Source organism: Sitophilus oryzae, unplaced genomic scaffold, assembly GCF_002938485.1.
Source record: "Sitophilus oryzae breed Bouriz unplaced genomic scaffold, Soryzae_2.0 scaffold_471_pilon_pilon, whole genome shotgun sequence".
In the NCBI taxonomy this organism is placed as follows: Eukaryota; Metazoa; Arthropoda; class Insecta; order Coleoptera; family Curculionidae; genus Sitophilus; species Sitophilus oryzae.
Window position 1 is genome coordinate 225722 of NW_022147053.1, and position 25618 is coordinate 251339.

Here is a 25618-nt window from a genome sequence, read left to right on the forward strand (position 1 = left end):
TATTTGAATTTCTAATATTTAATGTTTTGTTTCAATTATTTAAAAACTTAAAAATAATTGTCCCGGAATCGCCGATGCTCAAGTTGGGAACCCTATATTTATAATACGATAACAGGTCAAAATAATTTCAATAACACAATAACCGCATTTGCCATAAATAACTTCTACAATTGGTAAGTTTGGTATTTTATGCTACTATGCATGTATACCAGTGGAGAATTAACAACAAAATCTTACATTTACTTACAAAAAAGAATCCGGTCTGGTCAAATTTTTCTTTTGACGCGATTGATTGCAGCGCCATTTTTATTTAGTGAGAATTTTTGGAACTATTATCTAAACGATTATGGCGCCACCATGCGGAAAGTTCTAAAAGTAAGCAAATTTAGGTTTCTGTTTTTATTTTGTATAGGTGGCGCCATCCTGGGTTGAATGTTTAAGCTAATCATTTATAGATTTCTATAAAAAGAAACAACTAGTGCTCTCTAACGTTAAATAGTTGTACTTGTAAAGGAATTTTGCTATAAATTGTTTATTAAAAATATTCGATAGGACATTCATGAATTTTGAAATTTGAATGTGTATACCTGGTGTATACTTATAATATCATCCCATTGCTGCCAAAAGTCACTAACTTACTTTTTATTACTTCCGAGAAAAATGCGTCTAAAGATGAATTGCATTGCATAAAGATGTTATAGTTAGTAACTATTCGGTATTAAAATAAAACATAAACAGCCAGAAATCGTAGTTAATTACTTTTGCAATCGATTCTCCGCTTCAAAACATAGTTAGTGATTGAATTTGGTTGTTCGGAAAAATGTTAGTTAGTGACTTTTGGCAGCAATAGGACGATATTATTATATTTATATAGTACGTCAATACCTGTCAATACAGTGTCCAAACATGGTCCAAACATGGTCCAAACAGCTAAAATAAAACACAAAAATATAGTATGAAAGTGTTTATTATTCCAAATTGAATAAAAATAAATAATTAGCGTAAAAATACATATATAAACGTAGAAGACTCTATACTAAAATAAAGCTAATATTTTACAACCAACAAAATGGTTTGACTTTTTATATTAAAAGAAATTAACATAGAACCACAAATAGAACATATAAAATTTTTTATAACAAAGGAAGACTCTGATATGGTAGTCCTGTAAGTAATATATTTTAAAAATTAAAATAATTAATATTTTAAGTAGACTAGGTTTGCAAACTTTTAAACTTCATTGATTATTAATAAATATTTTAATATTTGACTGATGTAGAACTTACAATAATTATTTTAACAACAAAAAAATTATTTAGTATAAATTAAATCTAAATGTTTAAATATGCTGTTAAAAAAATAAAATAGTTTTACATTTAAAAAAAGTAGGATATTCAGAACATTAACTGACCTGAGACATTATAATTACTGACTAGGAAAATTATTCTAAAAACAACCAACTTTATAAAAATAACTTTCAGTTTACACTTAACGATAAAACCTAAATTACTGATATAAAATAAGTGTAGATAACCTCTAAATAAATGTAGAGGATTGATTTTGGATATTTCAACGCTAACGAAGAAAATAAAAACAAAACAAATAAAAGATTTATAAATTTATCTTGATATATAAAGAGTGCCACATTATTCCCTGGATATAGTACTACTAGGTATTTTTGGAGTCAAACGAGTAATGGCAGTATGTAACCCAAAACATCGAGTTCAATAAAAACTGGATGTCCTCTAACAAAGCACTTTTGTATGAGGGTAAATTGTGTCCAAGTAATATATTTAGTTCCGAAAATACATAGCAGTTCTCTCCCACGGGATATTGGAACACCCTGTATGTAGGTACTATATTATTAAATGTTTTTTCTTAGAACAATTAATTCTCTTAACATATAAAAGTTTTAAAAAAATAATTAGATAATAAATCACAAATAAGAGATTTTTTAGATATGTATGTGTGCATTACACAAATAAAGAGTTGAATATATGAAAATTGACACATATCAAAACAACTTTTTTCTTTGATACTTCATTTCCCAACCTCCCTTTTTATATGTTTAAAGACAATATTTTTACAGTTAGCCGCCATGACATATAGTATAATAAAAAGAAACATGTCCTGTATGGTCAAAAATAATATACAATATGAAAAAACGGCGTCAGCGATGGCTATGAAATGAAGATCGCTGTCATTTTATATGTAAAATTATATATGGCATGTCATCAATGTTCATTTCCGAACCAACTGGTCGCCGTTTTTTTTCGATCATACGGTATTTAAGTAGGCTATGAAAACTTATTAGGTTAGTTATCAATGTCAGAAAAAATATCATAAATTCGAGTGCCAAACCTAGAGCCAAATTTAAATAACAGCGACATTTCATGCCCTGCTTGATGGTGTTTATTTATTTATGACCATACGGAATTTAAATTTATACATACAGGGTGTTTTAAAAATGCACGGCTAAATTTCAGGTGTTCCCCATCAAAAAATATGAAAAATAGTTCCTATAAACATGGAACCAGAAATGTATAGTTTTAAAGAAACAGGGTATTAAAACTTTTAAAAAGTAGTTTTTTATAATTATCTTAAACACTATATTTTTTTGGAATTTGCTATAGGTAGCACTTAATATCAAAGCTAATAAATTGTAATTTATTAGCAAGATTTTTAATACTGGTTGCAAATTCAAACTTATTTTTTTAATTTTTTTTTCTCGGCATCGGTTCTAGATAGACATATGGTCCAAGAAATCATTGGCGTACATTATTTATCAATAATTCTCGGTAATTTGAAGTTAATAGTTTTAATTTATCATTATTACTACACATAACATTGAAACATTTCAAGAAAGTCGACTGGAAAATGTTTTTTTATAAAAAGTTTAACATCGTATCATTAAAACTACGCATTTCCAGACCCACGTTTATAGAAACCTTTTTTCATATTTTTTGATTATGAATCGCCTCCTGACCGTGTATTTTTTTAAACACACTGTATAATTTCTTTTTAGAAGAAATAAACATTTTTAAAAAATTTAAAGCAAAAGCTTAATAGGTACTTTTTCTGTGCCAAAATTTTAAAATGTTGCATAATATCTACAATTTAAATCTTAAAATATAGTTTTTTTAAACCTAACAAATATATAGATTCTCTGTGACAAAACCAAACCCAGACAAACAACTTGGGCCAACAATAATAAATGCTCCAACACAATTAGACAATTATATCATTGCAAATCAGTTTAGCATTATCCCTGACAGACATTTTAAATGTTATGTTACCCCAAAATACATGTAACTTTCAAATTTACTCTCCTTCGGGATCTTCGTCTTCGTCTTCGATTTCTTCCTTGGGTCTGGTCCATTTTATCATGGTCTCCGGCGAACGGAACAGGAATATCAATTTGGCAAATAGGTCTTCTTCTAGGGCGAATTCTCGCGCTTCTCTCACGAGGTATACGTCCAAGGTGAGCTGGAGGATACGGTCGACGTTGGGGAGATCTTCGAACATGATTTTAGCCACTTGTTCGGCGAAAACGCCACGCAGGATGCGCGAAGCTACTAAAACTAGGGTGGTGTACAGACCGATGATGCTAAAAATATAAAAAGAAAAATCAATCGCACGGAAAATTTCTGCCCACCCAGCTGCTAGGTACAGACATAGATAAATGAAACAAGTTTAGATTGGAAAGTGCCCATAAGGACAATGTAAATACTGTTTGGCGCTATTCTTGCAACGGTCGCGACCCAAAGCTTTTGATAATTTCGGAGCAGTTCGGCTTTTTCCGGAATTATGTCGCCAAGTATATGATTTATTCAAAAATTTATTATTTTATTTTAATTTTATAAATAAAACACAGTGTGTTGCATATAATGGTGCATTTAGACTTGAGCACGCACGCCCTGATCCTCCGCGAATGTTCAAGTGTAAACGGCTGTGCGCGCACGCTCACTCTTAATTTGTCTGTGCGCGAGCAGCCGCGAACGTGAGCCGTCTGGTGTCGGTTTTTGGTCCGTGCTCAAAGGGATTTTATGTGTGCGCGAACGCTTAATTTGCACCGGCAATTTGTTTTGCTTTCGTTCGTGCGTGCGTGTGTGATTTTTTTTCGTTTTCTTTATTAAAATTATGGAGTGGATCAATGAATCTTCGTTATTATTAATTGAAGAATATGAAAAGTTGCCTATATTATGGGATGTTAGGTTAGGTTAGGCATTCTTCTTCTTATTAAAAAAACAAAAAAAAATAACGCAGGACAAGACCTTTTAAATAAAATTAATATTGAGTATGTCGATATTAATGAAATTAGTATTCTAAAATTTGTATCTTTTGTTCCTAATTTTTGGTGTTATTAAATTTTGTAAATATTCAAAGTCGGGCCTGGTCATTCTTGTAAAGTTTTTGAACTGATCATAGCCCTCCTCAGACACTAAGTTGTTGCAGTAAATTATATCGATTTCTAAAAATTTGGGTTTGCCACCAGCGACGCCGACGATGTTTTCGATTTTTCTTCTTTTTAATAATAATTAAGCTGTGCATAATAATGACTGCAGCCCCGACTATTTCTTGGTGGTCCATTATTTTCGCCAGCGCAACTCTGCTGTGCGCGCACAAATGGATCACTTCATTCGTCGAAAAATAAGTTTTTAATTTGAACGGAGCCGAGAGCGCGAACGAATGCCGTACGCGCACGCTCAGCTCGTGCGTGCTCAAGTCTAAACGCACCATAAGAAACTTTGCGTATGAAATACCTATGAAACATTGGAAACCATTATGCCACGATGGTATTTGCATTTCAAAGTTCACACAGCATAAGTTTTTTTAATGCCACTTTTTCACAATTATCAGGGGTTTGAGAAAATAAGTTTGAGCAAACAAGATAGCAATCATTACTTTGAAAATGGGCGCTTTAAACACTTTTCGGTATTTTTTCAATGTGGGCGGATTAAATTTTGAAAGATTTTATAATATTTGAAGATTCAGACTTTGACAAGAGAACATTCTTTCAGTTCTTTGCGGTTGTTCTTAGCAACCGCTATAGCAGCTTGTAATTTCCAGTGAAACAGGAGAAAAAGTCCATAAATAAACATTCATTTTTTTTTTCAAATAAAGTTTCTTATATGCAAGACACTGCCATTTTATTTATAAAATTAAAAGAAAATAATAAAATGATAATAAATTTGAATAAACCAAATTTGGCGACATAATTCCGGAAAAAGCCGGACCGCTCCGAAATTATCAAAAGTTTTGGTTCGCGTCCGCTGCAAGAACAGCGCCAAATGGTATTCACATGTTCTTATGGGCACTTTATAATATAAACTTGTTCCGTTTATCTATAGTTTTCTTTAACAAACTTGAAATTTAACCTATGTTTTTTAGTTAAAACTGCGATTTTGATTGTAATAAAAAGCTAAAACCACTAAATAGTCGGAATCGGCAACTTGTCTCGTCTCTACAGAATTATTTTCAGCAAAAAAGGGATTATGACCGTTAGAAAGGTAAAAATTGATATTGTTGCTTAAGCGGCTTTTATTGAAAATACATAGATCTTTCAGCGTGTTTCAACTGCGTTCAATATCAGTTTACAGATGGTGTGAGTAGAATCTCACAAAAAGTGAAGACTAATGTCCACCAATTAGAACGTTACATTTTTCAGCTCTCATTCAAAAAATTTACTAATAACTTCATTTAATTAGAATTTGTTTTTGTAATGATCATGGACAAAGTAATAATGTAGATATAAGAAAAATGTTTATGGTATTGTAAGTTTAAAGTGAAAAATCGGTGGTTTTTATCGGTGGTTCCGTACCCAAAGGGTAAAAACGGGAACCCTATTACTAGATTTAGCTGTCCGTCCGTCCGTCTGACTGTCACAAAGGTCTATCTTATGAACCGTTATAGCTAAACAGTTGAAATTTTTACAGATAATGCATCTATGTTGCCGCTATAAGAACAAATACTAAAAACAGAATTAAATAAATGTTTATAAATAAAAAAGTACTTTCACTAAACATTATCTTTTAAGTAAGATTTTTACATAGAATTTTTCAAGTCCTCGGTGGCCGCGTAGTTAAAGCGTTAGGACTTTACGCTGCTAAGACGTTGGAGCCGTAGTAAGGCAGGTTCGAATCCTAGTCAAGGCGACTTTTTTTAATCGTTTTTTTTTTCATTTTTACATATTTTTACATATTTATTTTTACTTTTTACATATTTATTATTGATTAATACAATTTTTAGTAATGTGTTTCTTCTTTTTTTTAAATTACTTATACGCGCATTCAAAATTTCAGCTATATCGGAAAAAAGTTAATAATAATATAGTGTCTAATGTTGTATAGATAATGAATGGTACGGAACCCTTCGTACGCGAGTCCGACTCGCACTTGACCAATTTTTTTATGTTTACTCACCCTCCTCCTGTGATGATACTCAAGGTCTCCGGGAATATTTTATCGTTCAGAGTGTATATCACCAGCGAGTTACAATCTTCATACGCTAAATCTTTCAGATAATGCTTGTAGGTATAATCAGTACACTCTTCACGAACTTGCCACCACTCTTTGTCGTCTAGCGTATTATTCAGTCTTAGTAAAACTAATGTTAGATTTCTCCACGTTGGATTATTTTTATCCTCTTCTGTAAATCAACATTTTTTGTTAATATACGTGAAAACATACATATACAGGGTGTTCCTTAATGACATGCTAATATTTAAGGAGGTGATTCTTGAACCTACTCTAAGAAAAAAACTTCATATGAATATATTATGTCCTAAACATCTTAACTTTTAAGATACAGAGTGGTAAAATTTTCTATTTTTTTGCAAAATATCTCTGATGATATATTTGACATACGTCTCCCATGCATCAAAATGCTTATTTTGATATAATACAATATTTTGATATGTAAAACCCGTATGGACGGCACTAGTAGAAATAAATAAAATCCTTTGTACACCAAAACAAGTATAGTAAACGCCACGAATGTTTGGGAGTGATTCATCGGTCGCTACCATGTGAACTAATCTGTTCAAGGTCACATAAAACTTAATTCCAGTGCCGTGGTGTTTCAAGTCATATAATAATCAATATATAATCTGTTGTAATTTGTTGTTTTAATTGTCAAAGTCTTGTCAAAACATATATTTGGTTATAAATATAAACTGAAATGCCCCATTGGTCGCACTGCAAGCACACCAATGGACTGACGCACAAAAACGAATCAATCAAAGAACGCGATATAGTATCGTCTTTGTCAATCACGCTAACATTTTAGAATAAGTAGGAGGAGCGCAGGCAGATGATTAGACCATGCCTTTGAAAACCTACGTCTGCGGTAAAAATTTACGTTTTTAATGTAAAAATGATAGCGCGCGTGTCGATTCTAACTTCATCAAGTGATGAATCACTCCCACACATTCGTGGCGTTTACTATACATATTTTGATGCATAGAAGACGTGTATCAGTTTTCATAAAAATATCTATAATAAAATCAGAGTTATTATGAAAATAGTTTTTTTTAGAAAAATTTACCACCCTGTATCTCAGAAATTAAGATGTTTACGATATACATATTTATATGAAGTTTTTTTTTCTTAGAATAGGTCCAAGAATCACACTCTTAAATATTAGCATGTAATTAAGTATTTCTTTGTGATTGAATTTTTTTAATTTTTGAAGATCTGTACCCACTCCCCCCACCAGTAAAAGAGCATACATCATATGATCTTTTTTTCTTTTTTCTGATTCTCACAATATCCAATCACAAATCCCATTTAGCCATCTTGAGCTTTCCTACTATTATAATAATTATAAGGTAAAATAATTATTATTTTACCTTCAATGTCACTGGAACCCAGGATCTCGTTATAAGGTTCCGCCACACCAGTGTTTGTAATTTTCAAAAACTTCGGTAAAATTTTCTGCAACAGTATAGGTTCGGAAGTTTTATTTTCCAGCATTTTCAATAAATTATCTCTTTCCAAATTGGTCTTGTTAGGCGTACTGGCCGGTAGTTGAATCTCCTTATTATTCGATATTATGCCCGAGTCAGTCGAACTACTCGTTTTGTGCGATACCTTATAGTCCAATCTAATTTTTATAGTCTTTGCTGCAAGTAAAAATAACTTAAGTCATATTATATTTTAATTTTAGTAGATTACGGACTTGAATTTACTTCCTCGATCATTTTCATACGATCTGGAGGCGAAATACTCCATATTTTGGCAGAATCCCAACTAAATTTAGCTGCAACGATGTCACCTGGGTCGTAATTGTTTGATAATATTTGTTCAGCCCTTTTATTGTCCTTGAACTGGTTAAGCATGTTCTGATAGTCGTTGTCATTAAATCTGAAAACGGGACATTTGAACTATTTTTAAAAAAATAATGGTTCTACCATGAATAAAAATATTAAGGAAGGAGTATAATGCTATAGGAGTATTCATGCATGAGAGACGCAATCGACGTTATGGGCCCATATCCTTGACAGTTCAGTTTGAGGTTTTAATAGGGACATTTTTTTTCTGAACTTATTTTATAATATTTAGTATTTATTATCCAACTGGTTTTGTTTAGAGGTAGTAAATCTAGAAGGATATTGTGTCAGATCTTAAATTAACAGTGGCGTTATTACGAATTATCAAACAAGACTGTAAAATAGTTGGTTGTGTAGCGTGCGGTAGATCTCGGTTAAAAATCGAGATAATAACTTTTCATGATAAGTGACTATATAATATACGAGTACGTTACGTGCAAGGTTACTATAATATTAAACAGGTTGCCTCGTAACTTCTGGATCAATAGAAGCGAAGCTGCATAAGGGGAGAAAACTATGGACGTCATACACTATAAACTATAAAGTACACAATGAATATGGATTCGGATATACACTGTCGGACTGTCGGCAGTTTTTATCCCATCTATGAGTGGTAGCATTCCTATGACGTAGTAGATGACGTCTCCGATAATGGCGGATCGAGTTACGAGACAACCTTATCTTTTAATAACCTTGCGTTACGTGCAGTAAACCAATCAATTATGAAATTCACTTAGAATTAACTAATTATTATATTTCTTATCGCATTTTCGCTCTTGTTTACTAATCAAAAATGACTAGGATACGTCAATTTGACTTAGTTGTTTCTGTAGCGTATCTGTTATTTTTGTTATTAAGTAATTATTATCTTACTTAACTATCTAATACTTATCTATTTTTAATAGAAATATATTTTTTAACAATTTTATCTAACTAATAACATTTATCGACAACATAAAACAAAATTAACAAATTATTGAGTCTACCCTATATCATATTTTGACACGTTTTAAATGAAATTAAAATTATATTGTTTTAAACCAAACCAAAATAAACCGATATTTCAGTCAACCATATTGATCTTAAGCTTTTTGATATGCTCCTTTCTTAACCATTTTATTCAAATGATTCTATCGACATACTGGAACAGCGCGTTACTCTGAGCTGACATTTGATACACTGGGTCGTACGGACCGATTCTTAGCTCCAAGGTTATATCATATGGCGCGTTGCTTTCGCCCACTGCCTTGCCAAGCGAGAAAAATACCAGAGGGAACCAAATGATACCGATAATACCGGCTAGCATTGCTCCTCCCATTAGGTATTTAACTAAATAACCTTTCTTGGTACCTCTTGGTTGTGGGTATTCGTCCTCCATGTTTCTAGAACACTGTTGGCCAGAAAATTAAAACAGATTTTATAAAAATACATAATATATAATATGATATACACGGTGTCCCATATAAAAATGCACACTACAGCGATCTCGTAAAGCAGAAGAGTCAAGATTACTTATATGGGTACAGAAAATGTGTAAAGAATTAATGATGACGTAAGGACAATCTCTTTTTGGATCGCATGTAATGGTCACTTCATTCTTACCATATATATGTTACACTATATCGCTAGTCAGGAATAGAAATTGAAGCCAAATTTTTGAGATGGAGCTATACAAAATCCACATAAGTCGGTCCTTTTCGTTCAACAGCTTTAAACTACGCAAGCGCGAAGCGTGAGAAGTGCTTCTCGATTAGTTGATTTATTTCATACTAACCAATAGAAGTAGTTTCTATCTACCACGTAAATCAATTTAGCATCTGACCTATTCGCGCCTTTACTTATAAATTTAAATTTAATATCTGACAAATTTAAACAAAAACAAGGAACGGATAGATATGATGAATATCTAAAATAACAGGTTGAAATAATGCCGTTACCAATAAAAAAATAATATATTATACGTTACTAATATTTAGCGTTTAAAATCGTGAGCGGGCAGGTGACAGCGTTCAGCGATAAAGTAGACGAATCAGATCGTTTTATTTGGTGCGTGCGCACGAAAATCCTGTTGAACGAAAAGGATAGACTTATGCAAGATTGATATTCCTACTTCATTTCTTTGGCTTCGCTTTCCACTCATTGTGTAAATGCGGTACTAGCAATATATTCTTATAATATATTTGATTCTTACCTTAAGCAAAAATATGTGAGAGAATATATCTTCCATTTTCAACCAATCAAATACACCCATAGAAGTCTCGGTCCACATCCAGTCCATGACGGATCTCAACTCGAATAAGAACGGCACCAACATGAACCCTTTGAACAAGAACATATTAACCATGCTGTAGGCTTTGCACAGACAATTTCCCAAAATCCTCGAAGGATAACCGCAACGAATTTGGAAGGCTGACAGTAAAAAGTAGATGCACTTCACCATATAGTAGACTTGGGGTGGAATCACTGTTTTAAATTCCCTAAAATGTCATATTCAAATGATATTAGTTTTGATATATATGTTACAGTAAAAGTTGGAAATCAGTGGTTGTTGACAATTACTAGTAAAAGCTGACATTCACTGATCTGCCTAAGACTACGCCAGTAAAAGTTCAACAGTTATTTTTGAAACCAACTAGTAAATGCTAGCATTCCCTGGACGATAGCAGTGAGTTTGAAAGATTCAGTTAGCGCGGTTGCCACATGTTGTAAAATATAAGAATAAGTAAGGATAAGTTGAATAATAGGTAATATTAGAATAACATTAAGGTGGGCCAAACGTTGGCAACGTTGACAGTCATCTGGTGTAAATTCGCTTTGTTTTTTGTGGTTATGTATAATTGTTTTGTTATTGTTGTAAAAAGTGCTGTCCGGTATTTTCCCTATGGAAGAAATTTTCTGTGAAAAATGAAGGTAAACTAGGCACTCTGCAAGAATGTAATAGTGCTTGTTTTTCATTTTTGCAATATAATGAAGTCATAGCAAAATTTAAGCTTGATTTTCATGCATCCGTTATACGTTGATACGATGGTCCGACGGTGCTCTGATTGGTCATAGCGTTTTCGCGCCCACTTTTCACCGTAAATATTTTACTTCAGCCCGTCAACGGACCCGTTCATACGATAACGGACGTTTTAATACTTTTTTGACAAATTTAAATTAAACCTTAATAAAAATATAAGTAAAATAGCAAAATCGTTATGGAAACGAAAATATAAAATGACACCAACGTATATCCGATAAACGGAGGCATGAAAATGCAATAAATTTAAAAACTGCGTTATTTTCTAACCAATCAAAGTCTTTAAATTCTACCAATAAAATTAATATCGTATCAACGTATCGTCGGACAACGGATGCATGAAAATCAAGCTTTAAGCGTGCAAAAGAAAAAGATATTAAGGAACCTAGTGACTATGAATTTATTAAACGTTTTGATATGCTTGAACTGTTGGGTTTGAAAAAACGAATAACTCCTGTTGAAGAAAATTCGAGCATACTTTATTTTGTCCACGATGAAGAACTTTATTGAAAAAGCCTTGTACCAATAAGTAATCTTATGTTTGTTTTCCCTTTTAATATTTAGAAGGTTATGTCGTTATTTTCTATAATTTTTAATAAATATACTAAAGAATAAATTGTAATTTTAAGATATGTGGATCAGCTTGAATATTGGGGATTGGGGTGATCCAATATTCTTAAAAGTTTAATTTCTTCTAACTTCCACCAACAATAGAAGAATAGAATAACTTTTACTGACAACCTTTAGTAAATGTTACTTTCACTAGTGAATGTTAGAAATTACTAGGAAAAGTCGACAAATCTCTTCACTGTTCAATCAATCCACATTCACTGGTCCAATCCATAACTGCTAGCATTTCGTAGTGAATGTTAACAATCACTGAATTTCCGACTTTCACTGTAACATATACAATGTTAAAAAACTCAGTAAAATCAGTCAAGATAGAGGAGCTCGACAAATGAATAACTAGTGTTGTAATAGAGAGAACGTGACAAGGGAACGTTCGCGAACGTTCAGGATCGAGTTCCCTTATAAGAGAATGTATGAGCACAAACGAGAACGTTGCCACAAACATTTTTTATTTTTTTTATATTATTTGTTTGGGCTGCACCAACAAGTATTGTAGAACTCCTCTGGGTATACTTATTTCTCTGATGTACAAACTAACTACTCATCTTACTTTTCTGTAATTATGGGGAAGAGTATGAAAAGCCAAATATGTAGTATCACGACTTGTATAAATTGGAATATTAGTTTGCCCAGTATGTTTCTTCTCAAATAGATGGCTCTATCGACAATGATCAGCATGAATTGCAGTATAAGCATAAACAGAAACATAGGAGGTACTCTGTTCTCTTCAAGGTAAGCTTTGAAACCTCCATCGCTTGTTTGGGACTGAAAATAAGAGTTTTATTGTAAGCATAGTTAAATATAGCTTTCGTTCACTACATTTTGTATCCCTCTATAGTAGAAACCACTACAGGTTTCATTCATAGTAGTTTCAACTGGATTTGGGCTAAAACGTGAATTGAATTCGCAGGCATACCTGTGACCGTGATTTTTTATGACCGTGGTTTAAATAGTGATTATACGAAAAATTTATTATATAATTATTTTAAAAGTGTTAGAAAGTATAATTTGTGAAAATTATAAAAATAAAAAAGTATCAAAAAAAATATTTCAGTTGAAAAAACTTTTTAGATGAGTTCTACTACGGTAGCGAGCATAGTTTTAATCACCGGTTTTGCTAGTTGCTAGTGGGGCATAATTGGGGCTATTTCGGCTATAACAAAATTTTTTAACCGTACATAATAATTATATGTTTAGAAGATGTTCATAAAACATTTAATCACTAGTTGATTAAAAAAGGTATGCCATTAATATTGCAAATTATATTTTATCCTCTCATAGTATATGTCTATTTAATTTTTTGATTGTGTAACGAGCACTTTGTTCACTCACTTGTTTCGTCAAACTGTTTGAATCCATTTTTGCTTTTGATCAAATCGGTGTGAGAAACAATGAAGCTATAAAATTTTGTTTCGGGAGAGTTGAATATTCAATGTTATTGCACTCAACAACCACGTAATTACACCCTTCTTTACGTGTTAACATTTTTTTGACAATTTTATTAACATTTGAAATTGTCACAACACAATACGACGCCTAGTTCGGATTTTTTTCACTTATTTTTTACTAACTCGAAACAGCGTTACATCACACAAACCTCGTACCTGAGTGTTTTATAGTTTCAATAACTGCTCTAGCAAAAAATTAAAATACTAAATTATGACAAAGCCACGATTTTAATATAATTTTAAAGCGATCAACATGAACTGTAACCGGAACGGCGTAAAATAAGTAGCGAAGATTTCTGATTTCTGCCGTAGAGTGCGCTGCGGTCGGAATTTTTCGAAATCAACTGAAACGCACCAAACCTATACCGCCCATGTTAACCTTATGGTGTTATGCAATTATCGACTTCAAGTGTTGGTTGCGAGTATGGAGTTTGCTTTACTGTCGCGCTATTAAATAAATAGCAAAAACGCTGCATCCCGGGGATCTTTGTGCCATTCACGTTTTAGCCATTCGCAGTTTATTTTTAAATTGTTGACAGCTATAATTGCTGCCTATATTTAACTATTTTTTGCTCATCTCTAGTTTCAACCTTTAATTATTAAAGTGATTAATATCAAGTGTTTTACTTACCCCGAACGAAGAATATCCAATGAGAAGAACAAAGAAGTTGATAAAGTCACAGAGGAACATAAAAGTGTATACATCGGCGGCTACACGTGCCGTTGGATCTAATAATTGTTGAAAAAATATGCGCACCGACTCAGCGTATTTTGCAGCTCTGTAAACACAATTATTATTATAAACGTATTATAGAGTCATTTCACGACGATATTTATATTTACCCTAATTTTATTGACTGTGGAATATGATCGCAGTGATTGACTTCCACACTTTCCAACGAGAGAATTTGCGATTCGTCGCCTGGATCAGGCGAAGGTGGTCTATCCCCTCCCCCATCGTGTATCGAAGGCAGTTTTTTCTTTCCTTTACCATGAGACTTTCCACTATCACTAGAAATATTTAAAGAACAATGATTAAGTAAATATTTTTTTGTTATACAGGGCGTTCCTTAAGGGCGTGATTCTTGAACTTCTAAGAGAAAAACTTCATATGAATGTATGTCCTAAACATCTTAATTTCTGAGGTACAGGGTGGTGAATTTTTCTAATTATTTTTTTCATAATAACTTTGATTTTATTATACATGTTACAGTGAAAGTTAGAAATTCAGTGATTGTTAACATTCACTAGGAAATGCTAGCAATTACGGGTTGGGCCAGTGAATGTGGTATTTTAAAGAGATTTGTCGACTTTTCCTAGTCATTTCTAACATTCACTAGTGAAAGTAACATTTACTAAAGGTTGCCAGTTAAAGTTATTCTATTGTACAGGGCGAGTGTGGTGAGGAAGAATGTTGGTGGAAGTTAGAACGAATAAAACTTTTAAGAATATTGGATCACCTCAATATTTAAGCTGATCTACATATCTTAAAATTGCAATTTATTTCTTTGGTATATTTATTAAAACTTATAGAAAATATCTACATAACTTTCTAAATATTAAAAGGGAAACCATAGTAAACATTTTAAAGCGTACAAAACAATTAAAAAAAAAACAATCATAAACATAAGTTTACTTATTAGTACAAGGTTTTTTTTAATGAAGTTGTTCATCGTGGACAAAATAAAGTATGCCCGAATTTCCTTCAAAGGGAGTTATTCGTTTTTTCATACCCGCTACTTCAAGCATATCAAAACGTTTAATAAATTCATAGTCACTAGGTTTCTCAATATCTTTTTCTCTTGCACGCTTAACTTTTGCTATAACTTCATTACATTGCAAAAATGAAAAACAAGCACTATTATAGTATTTTTAATACCCATTTAGAATAACACCATCCTTATTTATTATTAATAAATCAGTTGAAACAAAAAATTACCAACAAAAAGGAACGTCGATAACTAATTTGTTAGATGTCACGTTTTTGAAGTTACGTCAAATTTTGATTTCATGTATGTCATAACGCAAAATAAGATATAAAAATGCGATATTCTGATGAATCCAAAAAACTTATGCTTAATGTAGTAAACTATTTTCAAAACGATTTAGGATCTCGATTTAAGGCAATTCAAAAAGCGTCCGAAGCACTAAAAGTTCCAGTTTTTCATGCGGGTTCAGATCGTTCAAGAAGCCGCATACGTTAAGTTACTAAAACGGCTGGTACCTCTAAATAGGTATTAAAAATACTATACATTCTTGCGAGTGCCTAGTTTACCTTAATTCTTCACAGAAAATTTCTTCTATAGTGAAAATACCGCACAGCACTTTTTACAACGATAATAAAACAAATTATACATAACCACAAAAAACAAAGTGAATTTACGCCAGATGTCTGTCAACGTTACCAACGTTTAGCCCAATTTAATGTTATCCTTATATTGCCTATTATTCAACTTATCCTTATTTATCCTTATATTTTACAATATGTGACAACCGCTCTAACTGAATCTTTCAAACTCATTGCCATCGTCCAGAGAATGCTAGCATTCACTAGTACAAGTTGGTTTCAAAAATAGCTGTTGAACTTTTACTGGCGTAGCAATGGTAATAGCAAATCAGTGAATGTGAGCTTTTACTAGTACTTGTTAACAATCACTGATATCCAACTTTTACTGTAACATATGAAACTGTAACATATGATACTGTAACTTTATGAAACTTGATACACGTCTTCTATGCATCAAAATACCTTTTTTGGTGTACAAAGAATTTTACACCACTGACTTCTCTTAAAATAAAAATTATTTTCGAAATCTCCATTCATTTCTAAACATTTTTTATCTCTTGATTTTTTTCGTCTGGCGCATAGTTTTTGCTTAAAAAAATTAAGTCAGTTTATGACGAAGCTATGTCTTCTTGTAAGCCTATAGAATGTGGTGTCCCTCAGGGTTCAGTACTTGACCCTATTTTGTTTCTGGTGTTTATCAACGACATTGCAAATCTAGACATTAGCGGTAAAATCTGCCTCTTTGGACGATACTAGTTTCATTTGGAGCGGCTCAGATGTTGCGGCATTATATGATACTATATCCAGTGATTTACGCACCATTAAGTCTTGGTGCGATTCTAATCTCCTATGCCTCAACCTATCAAAAACTAAAGTTTTGTCATATAAAAGTACTATACAACCTTTTGTACTTAATAATACCACTATTGACGTCATGGACTCTGTGAAATTCTTAGGACTTGTAGACAACTCGTTAAAATGGGACTTTCACATCGAAGCTCTATCAAAGAAACTAAGCGCTGCCTATTTTGCGCTAAGATCAGTTTCTAAGGAACTTAACTTCTCAACCTTTAGAATAGCCTATTATGCCCTTTTTGAGTCACATCTTCGTTATGCCCTTCCATTCTGGGGTACTTGCTGCGCAACAAAATTTGATCGTGTTTTCAGACTTCAAAAGAGCAGTTCGATATTTATTGGGACTGAACAGTAGAACTCACTGCCAGAATTTCTATAAAAATTTGAAAATACTGACTCTTCCTTCTTTATTCATTTTTGAATCCGTTTGCTTAATCCGCAAGCACATATCTGCTATTCCCGAAAGGCCATCTCATAACTATCCACTTAGGAATGCAGAGCACGATCTTTATCTGCCAACCCCGAGCTCAGAACTAGTTAAGGGTTCAATACTGTACAATGCCAAAAAAATATCAAGTCGCTTTCATTCTTTCCCGCATTTCGCAAAGCTCTAAAATCATACTTACTGGAGAGAGCCCTATATGCGGTAAACGACTTTTTTGTTGATGTTTAATTATGAACAATTTTGAATTTTAAAATTTTGATCATCTCACACACTGGTCAAAGGTCAAGTATTTAATACTTTATAACTCTAAAATTATATCTATTTACTGCTTACTGTTCTAAAATTGTCCATGTATATTCTTTTTCTAATTTTAAAGACTTAATTTTTTTTAAATTGTATTATTTGTATTGTGTATTTTTTGTTGTTTGTATTTTTTTTTGTGATTTTGTTGTTTGTGAGTGCTTTGTCGATGAAGCTGTTTTGGCTTTTTGTACAATAAAGCGTTGTTTGTTTGTTTGTTATTTCAGGGTCAAATCGCTCAAAATATGATGCAGTGACTGTTGTGTGGAAATCATTTCTGCATCGGCTGGAAGGAAATTAAAAAAAAACTTTTTTTGTATATCAAAATAAGCATTTTGATGCATGGAAGACGTGTATCAAATATACCATCAGAAATATTTTGAAAAAAAAGTAGAAAATTTTACCATCCTGTATTTGAAAAGTTAAGATATTTAGGACATGAAATCCACAGATATACAGAAATTATATTCAATCTGCTTTTAAATTAAAATTTTTAAAACAACATTTTTTTACCTTGTCGAATGTTGTGATGACGGAGAACTGGTAACAGGTGCGGCAATACTGCTGCTATTTCCACCGACAGGTACTAGTCTTCCATCAATTAGTTTGTACTCTCCTTCAGGTACCATTGCTGCTACTTGTTCTTGAGGTTCTTTCGATGATTTCCAAATACCCATCGACTTTAACATCATTCTATAGAATAATTTATAATAATTTCAATTTAATCCGGTATAAATATAAGTAACATAAATACAATACCTGTGGAAGAATACTGCTAATAGCAGAACAAGGTCCCAATTGGCATAATTCTTCCTTCTTTGTATTCCAATGATATTAGGTGGAAAGAATGGATTGTTTCCATAAATATCTTCGTTCCATGGTATGATATCCATTTGGAATAAACATTTGATTAACACCACCAGCTAAAATTTGCGATTTTAATATTATGATATAAATTTATGCGATAAATTTATATTATAATATTGTAAATAGCCATAAAAAAAATACAGATGCTATTTGGGACACCCTATGCAGATTGTTACAAATTCGAGAGTGAGCATTGGGATCTCAGAAACTGTAAGATAATTTTATGTCCAATAAAATGACGTTTTGAAAATTATCCGGATACTGCCGAAGATATCCGAATTAAAAACAATGGAAGCTCCACATTAGAGGTGGGCAAAGATTCAACGAGTCGTTCATTTGAACGACTATTAAAAATGAACCGTGTGATTCGATTCACTGCTTAGAATACGGTTCGTTCAATTGAATCGTAGCCAGCACGGATCCATAAGAGTCGCGAGAATTTATTCATTGCTTACAATACGGTTCGTTCAACTGAATCGTGGCCAGCACGGACCCATAAGATTTGAACGATGAGCCGTAAAAAAGAATCGTGAGAATTGAATCGGATCACAATGCGATCGTTCGTTTCTACGGCGCGGTGCAGCGGTGATGAACAAAAGCCCTAAACAAACATAAAATGCAAACGATAAGAATGTTATTTACAAGAAAAACACTTATTTATAGTGTGCTCAGTACGGGAGTATCTGTAAGGTATTTAATTTTTACGTGGTATTGTGTAAAAAATTGGCAGCGGTGATGAACAAAAGCCCTAAACAAACATAAAATGCAAACGATAAGAATGTTATTTACAAGAAAAACACTTATTTATAGTGTGCTCAGTACGGGAGTATCTGTAAGGTATTTAATTTTTACGTTAATATTTTTGTTAAAATAATATTACCGAATATAAACCATTAAATGTCGGACTAAAAGACGAAATCGTGTTTTTATGCAACTCCAAATAAATATTGTTAGCCTCTTCTCAATATGATAAAAAAACAACGTCAGCGATGGTTATAAAATGAAAATCGCTGTCATTTTATATGTTCATTTCCAAGCCAACTGGATGCAATTTTTTTTTGATTATTAAATTGGAATTAAAATATGGCTCTAAAAATATTAAATTGGTATTAAGAAGTCTTTAGTAAATAGTATATATGAATTGGATTGATAATTTAATATTATTTGTAAAAGAATCAGTCCAATTACGCTAGTGTCATAAAGTGTTGAAAAACAAGTGAAAGAACTGTATATTTCCTCTTCTGGTCCCTTACTGGTGCCAGTTACGATTCTTGTTTTTATAAAACGTAAATTGTGCATGTGGTTCGTTCAAATGAACGAATCGTAGGAGTCGATTCAATACGAGAAATTGAATCGTGTGATTCGACTTACTAAAAAGAATCGTAATCCATCACTACTCCACATAACAGCAAAGACTTTATCTTACCTCAGTATAAGCAATGATAGTGACCCAAAACGTCTTAGATGGCCTGGGTATCGTGAGGGAACCCCAGAAGAACACCATCAGCGGCAGCGGCAGTGACAGAAACGTGGCTCTCTTCGCTTGGTTCAGGAAAATGGCAAAGTAGCACAACCACTCCGATCGGCTCATGATGACATACCAGATGGCCAGCAGCAGACGCACTATAGGAGGCTGGTCCACCGATGACATTTCTTCTTCTGGCGGTTTTTCAGAGCTCGAACTTCTCCTAAAAGAAGAAAGAGGGGAACGTAGTATGTGTTGGTTTGAAAGAGGTGAGTGTGGGATGCCAGGCGACAACATTGAGAGGTGCTGGTAAAAGTAAAATTTTACAGCCAAGTTGACTATGTAAAAATGGTGAAGAGGATTTAGGTGTCTTCTAAGTAAAATATAGCAAAATAAACTAAGCTAATGTGTTTTAATTCAAATAAATTGTCAAAATATAAATAGAATAAAAAAAAAGAATTTACATAATTTTTATAAATATTTCTACACCCCACAATTTTTTTTTATTAATTGGACCAAATTTTGTTTTGGTTTGGATATAGATTTTATAAATTGTACTCACAAAAGTACATCATTCCATATCTTTATTATTAAATATAACAATAAAGTCAACAAAGAACATATGTGTCTGGCAATAGAATACATGATATTATTGACAGTTGCCTGTTACTTGTCATTCGAATGTACATTACTTTTTCTCTCAATATAACCTAAAAATACCGAAATATTGATGAAGTAAAAAATAAAATCTAGTATGCACGACGGGCGTTTTTTTGTGGTAGGTGGTAGACCCCATCGTGTCCTAAATATCTGTCGGGCCAAATAGAGTATAGTATAAACATAGTTTATATGTAACATCAGTAGACTGATTGTTGGATTTGAATAGAGTAAAATTATAATAAAATAAAAAAAAACCTAATAAAATATTAAATCAAAAATATAAATATAGAATACTAAAATATTGTAAACATAAGAGGCGCGTTCGTCATTCTCCAAGCTAATCTTATAAAATATGATCAAAAAATACATGAGCTCGAAATTGATAGTTAAAAGTTTAGTATTGTCAAGGTCAAGGTGTATTACTGGTTGCATAACTGCATTACTGCTACGTAACCGCAACGTGCATTGAGGAACCTGGCGAATTCGCCAGAAAGTAAAAGAAAATTACAGAATTCTTTAGAACGTTCCAGAAAGACTCGCCAGGGGGTATATAAAGGCCCGCGCTTTGGCAGTTGGCAGTCTGAAGTTTAATAATACCGCGCTGTAAATTGTGAATTAATTGGCGAAGGTGTCAGTACTGTTAGAGTAAGAGTAGTTGCATAAATTGTGTTGTAAATAGTATAAGTTGTGTGTACAGAGTGAGACAAATAAATTCGTTAAGTATTTTATCGTGAGTTTAAATTAGTGGATCCACGGAATCCGTAACAATTGGTGTCAGAAGTGGGATAATGTCAAGGTCAAGGTGTATTACTGGTTGCATAACTGCATTACTGCTACGTAACCGCAACGTGCATTGAGGAACCAGGCGAATTCGTCAGAAAGTAAAAGAAAATTGCAGAATTCTTTAGAACGTTCCAGAAAGACTCGCCAGGGGGTATATAAAGGCCCGCGCTTTGGCAGTTGGCAGTCTGAAGTTTGATAATACCGCGCTTTAAACTGTGAATTAATTGGCGAATGTGTCAGTACTGTTAGAGTAAGAGTAGTTGCATAAATTGTGTTGTAAATAGTATAAGTTGTGTGTACAGAGTGAGACAAATAAATTCGTTAAGCATTTTATCGTGAGTTTAAATTAGTGGATCCACGGAATCCGTAACAATTGGTGTCAGAAGTGGGATAATGTCAAGATCAAGGTGTATTACTGGTTGCATAACTGCATTACTGCTACGTAACCGCAACGTGCATTGAGGAACCAGGCGAATTCGCCAGAAAGTAAAAGAAAACTACAGAATTCTTTAGAACGTTCCAATGAGAAAGAAATAAATTCGTTAAGTATTTTATGGTAAGTTTAAATTAGTGGACCCACGGAATCCGTAACAGTACGATAATATTTTTTTTATTCAACATTTCAAACTAAGGCTTACCTCATTAGGTAATAGGTGTCATTAGTCATGTAATCAGAACATCAACGGTTTTATTGAAGTCTGTCCAACATAGCATAGTGATGAGAAAACCGCATCTTTGTATCTCTTACTCATAAACGAGAACCCCCATAAAACGCACGAAAATGGGACACCCTGTATAACCGGGCTTTATAGTTGTTAAGAATGAAATGATAAGTATTTTATATTTTAAGCAAGCTTGTTTACATGTAAAAAGTCACTGACAAGTTGGTTAGCCTTTTTCAGCTCCGTTTGGATTCTAACGCAGTGACATTTTAGATAAAATAACTTTTATATTTTTAATATTTCTTTTAATAATGATATACCTAAACTTTTTCCTTATAAGTTTATTGTATTTTCTGATCATAAGATAATCTTTTGGTGCTATAATTAAAAAGGAAGCCATGAGCAAAGCGAAGACATCGAAATACAGCTCGGTGTGCGTTTTACCTCGACGAGCACGGCGAATCTAATCCTCGTTCCAGACTGGGCGCCATGATTCGGATTTCGGGAACCGTGAGAACACTCGCCTTGCGCCTACACAGCCAACATACACAGGCGTACAGCCACTCTACTTCGACCACTACTGGCATTCCAGTGGCTAGTGTATCAAGCGAATACAACCGCAGATAATAACAGTCTCAATATATTAATCATCGACTCTCAATAAATCAATCGTTTAGGAACTTTGATTTTTATTAAGAAAGGTAAAGGCCGTTAAGCAGCCCACAGATTAGCATACATGTGTTCAAGTACGTTGACGCAAAAAATTATAATGTTTAGTTTAGTCACTTAAAATAATATTCTTGATTATACAGGGTGCAGCATATTGTGCAGATAAAAATAAGTAAAAAAGTTCGTATAAGTTTATGTGTTAAAATGCTTCTTTTCGGAGATACAGGATGTAGAAATTTCATTTTTATTTCGGTTTTTGCCAAATAATTTCTGAACTATAGTCGATATTTCGATAAAAATTCGTGCTTGAGTGTTTTTTGACAAGAGAAATTTCATTTCGATATCAATATGACTCCTACTTGTAGGGGGCGCCAGCTACACCTGTGTTTTAACCGTTTTGAAAAGTAGTAACTTTTCGTCCGTACCTGTATAAAAACTACTGGGTAAAAAATATACACATTTCCGTAATTTTTTACGTAAAAAATGTCTCTTGGTAAAAATCGCTACGAGCAACCGTTCTCAAGGTATTTGGAATGGAAATAGTCAATACGTGACTATATAGTCAATACATGACTATTTACGTGATTATTTTTTTTTAAATTAATAAAAAATTTTTCTTCGAAAAAAATGATGACAAAACAGTTTCGGTAGAAATTTTTGCACAAAAACATTTCATATTTATTATTTCACTCTAATAACTATATAGTCAACATGTTTAATTTATGTCAATGACAGGTATTGATAATTTCGATTCCAAATATCTCGAGAACCATTACTCGTAGCGATTTTTTATCAAAAGACCTTATTACGTAAAAAAAACGTCGTGAATGTATATTTTTTACACAGTAGTTGTATACAGGTACGGACAAAAAGTTCTTACTCTTCAAACCAGTTAAAAAATATGTGGGTGGCGCCCCCTGCAAATAGGAGTCATACTGACATCAAAATCAAATTTATCATGTCAAAAAACTCCCAGACACTAATTTTTATCGAAACATCGACGTTAGTTCAGAAATTATTTGAAAAAAAAACAAAATAAAAATGAAATTTCTACACCCTGTATCTCAGAAACTAAGCATTTTAAGACATACATACATTTATACGAAGTTTTTTACTTAATTTTATCTTCGGACCGCCCTGTATAGACAAATAGAAATTTATTTAAAATTGCATATTAAGAAAAAATTTAGTGTATTGGAGGTATTTATAAAATTAGTGGTTGTATTCGCCAATAACTAGGTTTTTAATATAAATTAAAACGTTATACAGGGTGTTCTTAAATCACACGCTAATAATTAGGGGATGCTTTTTAGATTTATTCTAAGAAAAAAACTTTATATGAATGTATGTTCTAAATATCTGAAAGTATACTGCAAACAATTTGTTTTCCATTTTATAATTTGGCTTGCCTGAAAAAAGCCTTTTACCATCCTTTTACTATCGATAGTTGCGCCTCGGTGGTACGAAAGTACTACCATTGCACGCAACCCGCTATCTCCCGTTCGGGACTTAATATCTAACCGATACTTTCCGACAAGTCGGAATTAACTACTCTGCGCTGAGTTTGTCATTTTGTGGAATCGACCCAAGCTCACCTGATGATGGAGTACGGCTCCGAAACCGGTAGTGAGAGTAGGTTGATCCACATTATGCCAAACACAGCGTGGAATTAAATTTCTATATAAGCAGTTAAATAGCAAGAATTCTTGTATAATTAATAGTATGTATATCATACATATGTACCATGTATATCAAAAGTTAAGATCTTTAAGACACATACATATAAAGTTATTTATAAATAGGTCCAAGCACATCCTTTAATTATTACCATTATCATAAACTTATTAAATTATTTATTAATTAATTAATCTATTAATCATCCTTTAATTATTACCATGTCATTCAGGAACAACTTATATAATACAGGACTGTATTCGAATTATATAGAATACTGATATATGGGAAATTGGAATAACTTTCGTTGCACATCATAATACGACCACCAGCAAACTCCATAAGACGACGCATGGTGTCATTGATGACGTGCAACGAAAGTTGTTCCAATTTCCCTATCTGTGTATCAAAAAAAGTACTTTTTGATATAATAATCCATTCTAATATACTAACATGCAAGCTAATTTAAGTTCAATTTTGCCAAATTGATGTCTGAACTTGAAAAAGCTAACCACAATAATAAGTTGTTTTTTGACTTCTTTACGAGTAATAAAAATCTTATTATTAACATTTCGCTGTTGTTCAAGATAATCAACGAAAGAAAAAAATAATCTGTGGAAACACGGATACATTGGATCAATGTGTTTATTAACACTCTAAAACAGCCTCTACACTATGCGGAAAACTGTTCGAAACAGGTCGCACAACTTTGTCGCATTTCAGTTTATTTCCAGTTGTCTTGACCCACTTCGGTTTGCCTCGACCTACTTTCGTTTCTTAAAAGCGCCTTTCTTAAAAACTACTCGTGACGAGGGCGTGGGGTGATTTTTTGAGTGTTTCCTGTTGCCTCGTTCAATTTTGTTTCGTTTTGAGCTATTTCCAAAACGTGTCGGTATCTGTACCCGAGGCAAAGGACTTTTTTTCATAAATTTCAGTGAAATAAGTAAACCTAAACGTTTCTAAAATAGCTGTTGTTACGATGATATTTCGTTAATTACAACTCGTTTTATTTTGATATATATTTCACAAGATTAATGTTTGAACACGCGTTTATAATATGTAGAGTAGATATTTAAGAAAAAAACTTTTCACGCTCAATCAGCAGGAATATAATTTCAATATGTTTATTATGTATATGTATTATTATATTTTATGTATATGTTATGTTTGTTTTACGCGGCCTTAATTGATTAATATATCAGTAGTATTGCTTGATGAGTAATACTGGTAATATCATCAATATATCGAGCTGATTGGGAAAATTATATTGATTGAGCCGATGTCAATAAAAGATATTTTTATCTATAATAATAATATAGTTTGATATAAATCCATTCAAAAATAAGAAATAATTAGACGATTTTTTCAATAGTTTAACGCCGTGAATTATAACCTATAAAAGGCGGACCGCCAGAACAGTCACTGCGTATTGCCCTGCAGTTTTATGATTTTAAGTTTTGGAAATATATTGTTTTAACTATATTGTAATTAATAATGTTAGGTAATGATTAAAACTAAATATTCT

The 25618-nt window shown here is 32.6% G+C and overlaps 1 protein-coding gene across 6 annotated transcripts in view; it reads right to left on the bottom strand.

The window, feature by feature from the left end:
- Positions 1–2728: 2728 nt before the first annotated feature.
- The window catches only part of LOC115886178 (piezo-type mechanosensitive ion channel component), a 91787-nt gene continuing 68897 nt past the window's right edge, over positions 2729–25618 (bottom strand). For all 6 annotated transcript variants that reach the window (XM_030905267.1, XM_030905266.1, XM_030905270.1 and 3 more), the window contains 12 exons: positions 19607–19868; positions 18073–18236; positions 17827–18006; positions 14270–14437; positions 14058–14205; positions 12529–12743; positions 10521–10806; positions 9472–9719; positions 8179–8363; positions 7850–8122; positions 6423–6648; positions 2729–3607 (listed from right to left, as the gene is read on the bottom strand). In XM_030905267.1, coding sequence (XP_030761127.1) covers positions 3322–3607; positions 6423–6648; positions 7850–8122; positions 8179–8363; positions 9472–9719; positions 10521–10806; positions 12529–12743; positions 14058–14205; positions 14270–14437; positions 17827–18006; positions 18073–18236; positions 19607–19868 — 2641 coding nt within the window. In that variant the 3' untranslated portion in view covers positions 2729–3321. The remainder of the gene's footprint in view (positions 3608–6422; positions 6649–7849; positions 8123–8178; positions 8364–9471; positions 9720–10520; positions 10807–12528; positions 12744–14057; positions 14206–14269; positions 14438–17826; positions 18007–18072; positions 18237–19606; positions 19869–25618) is intronic.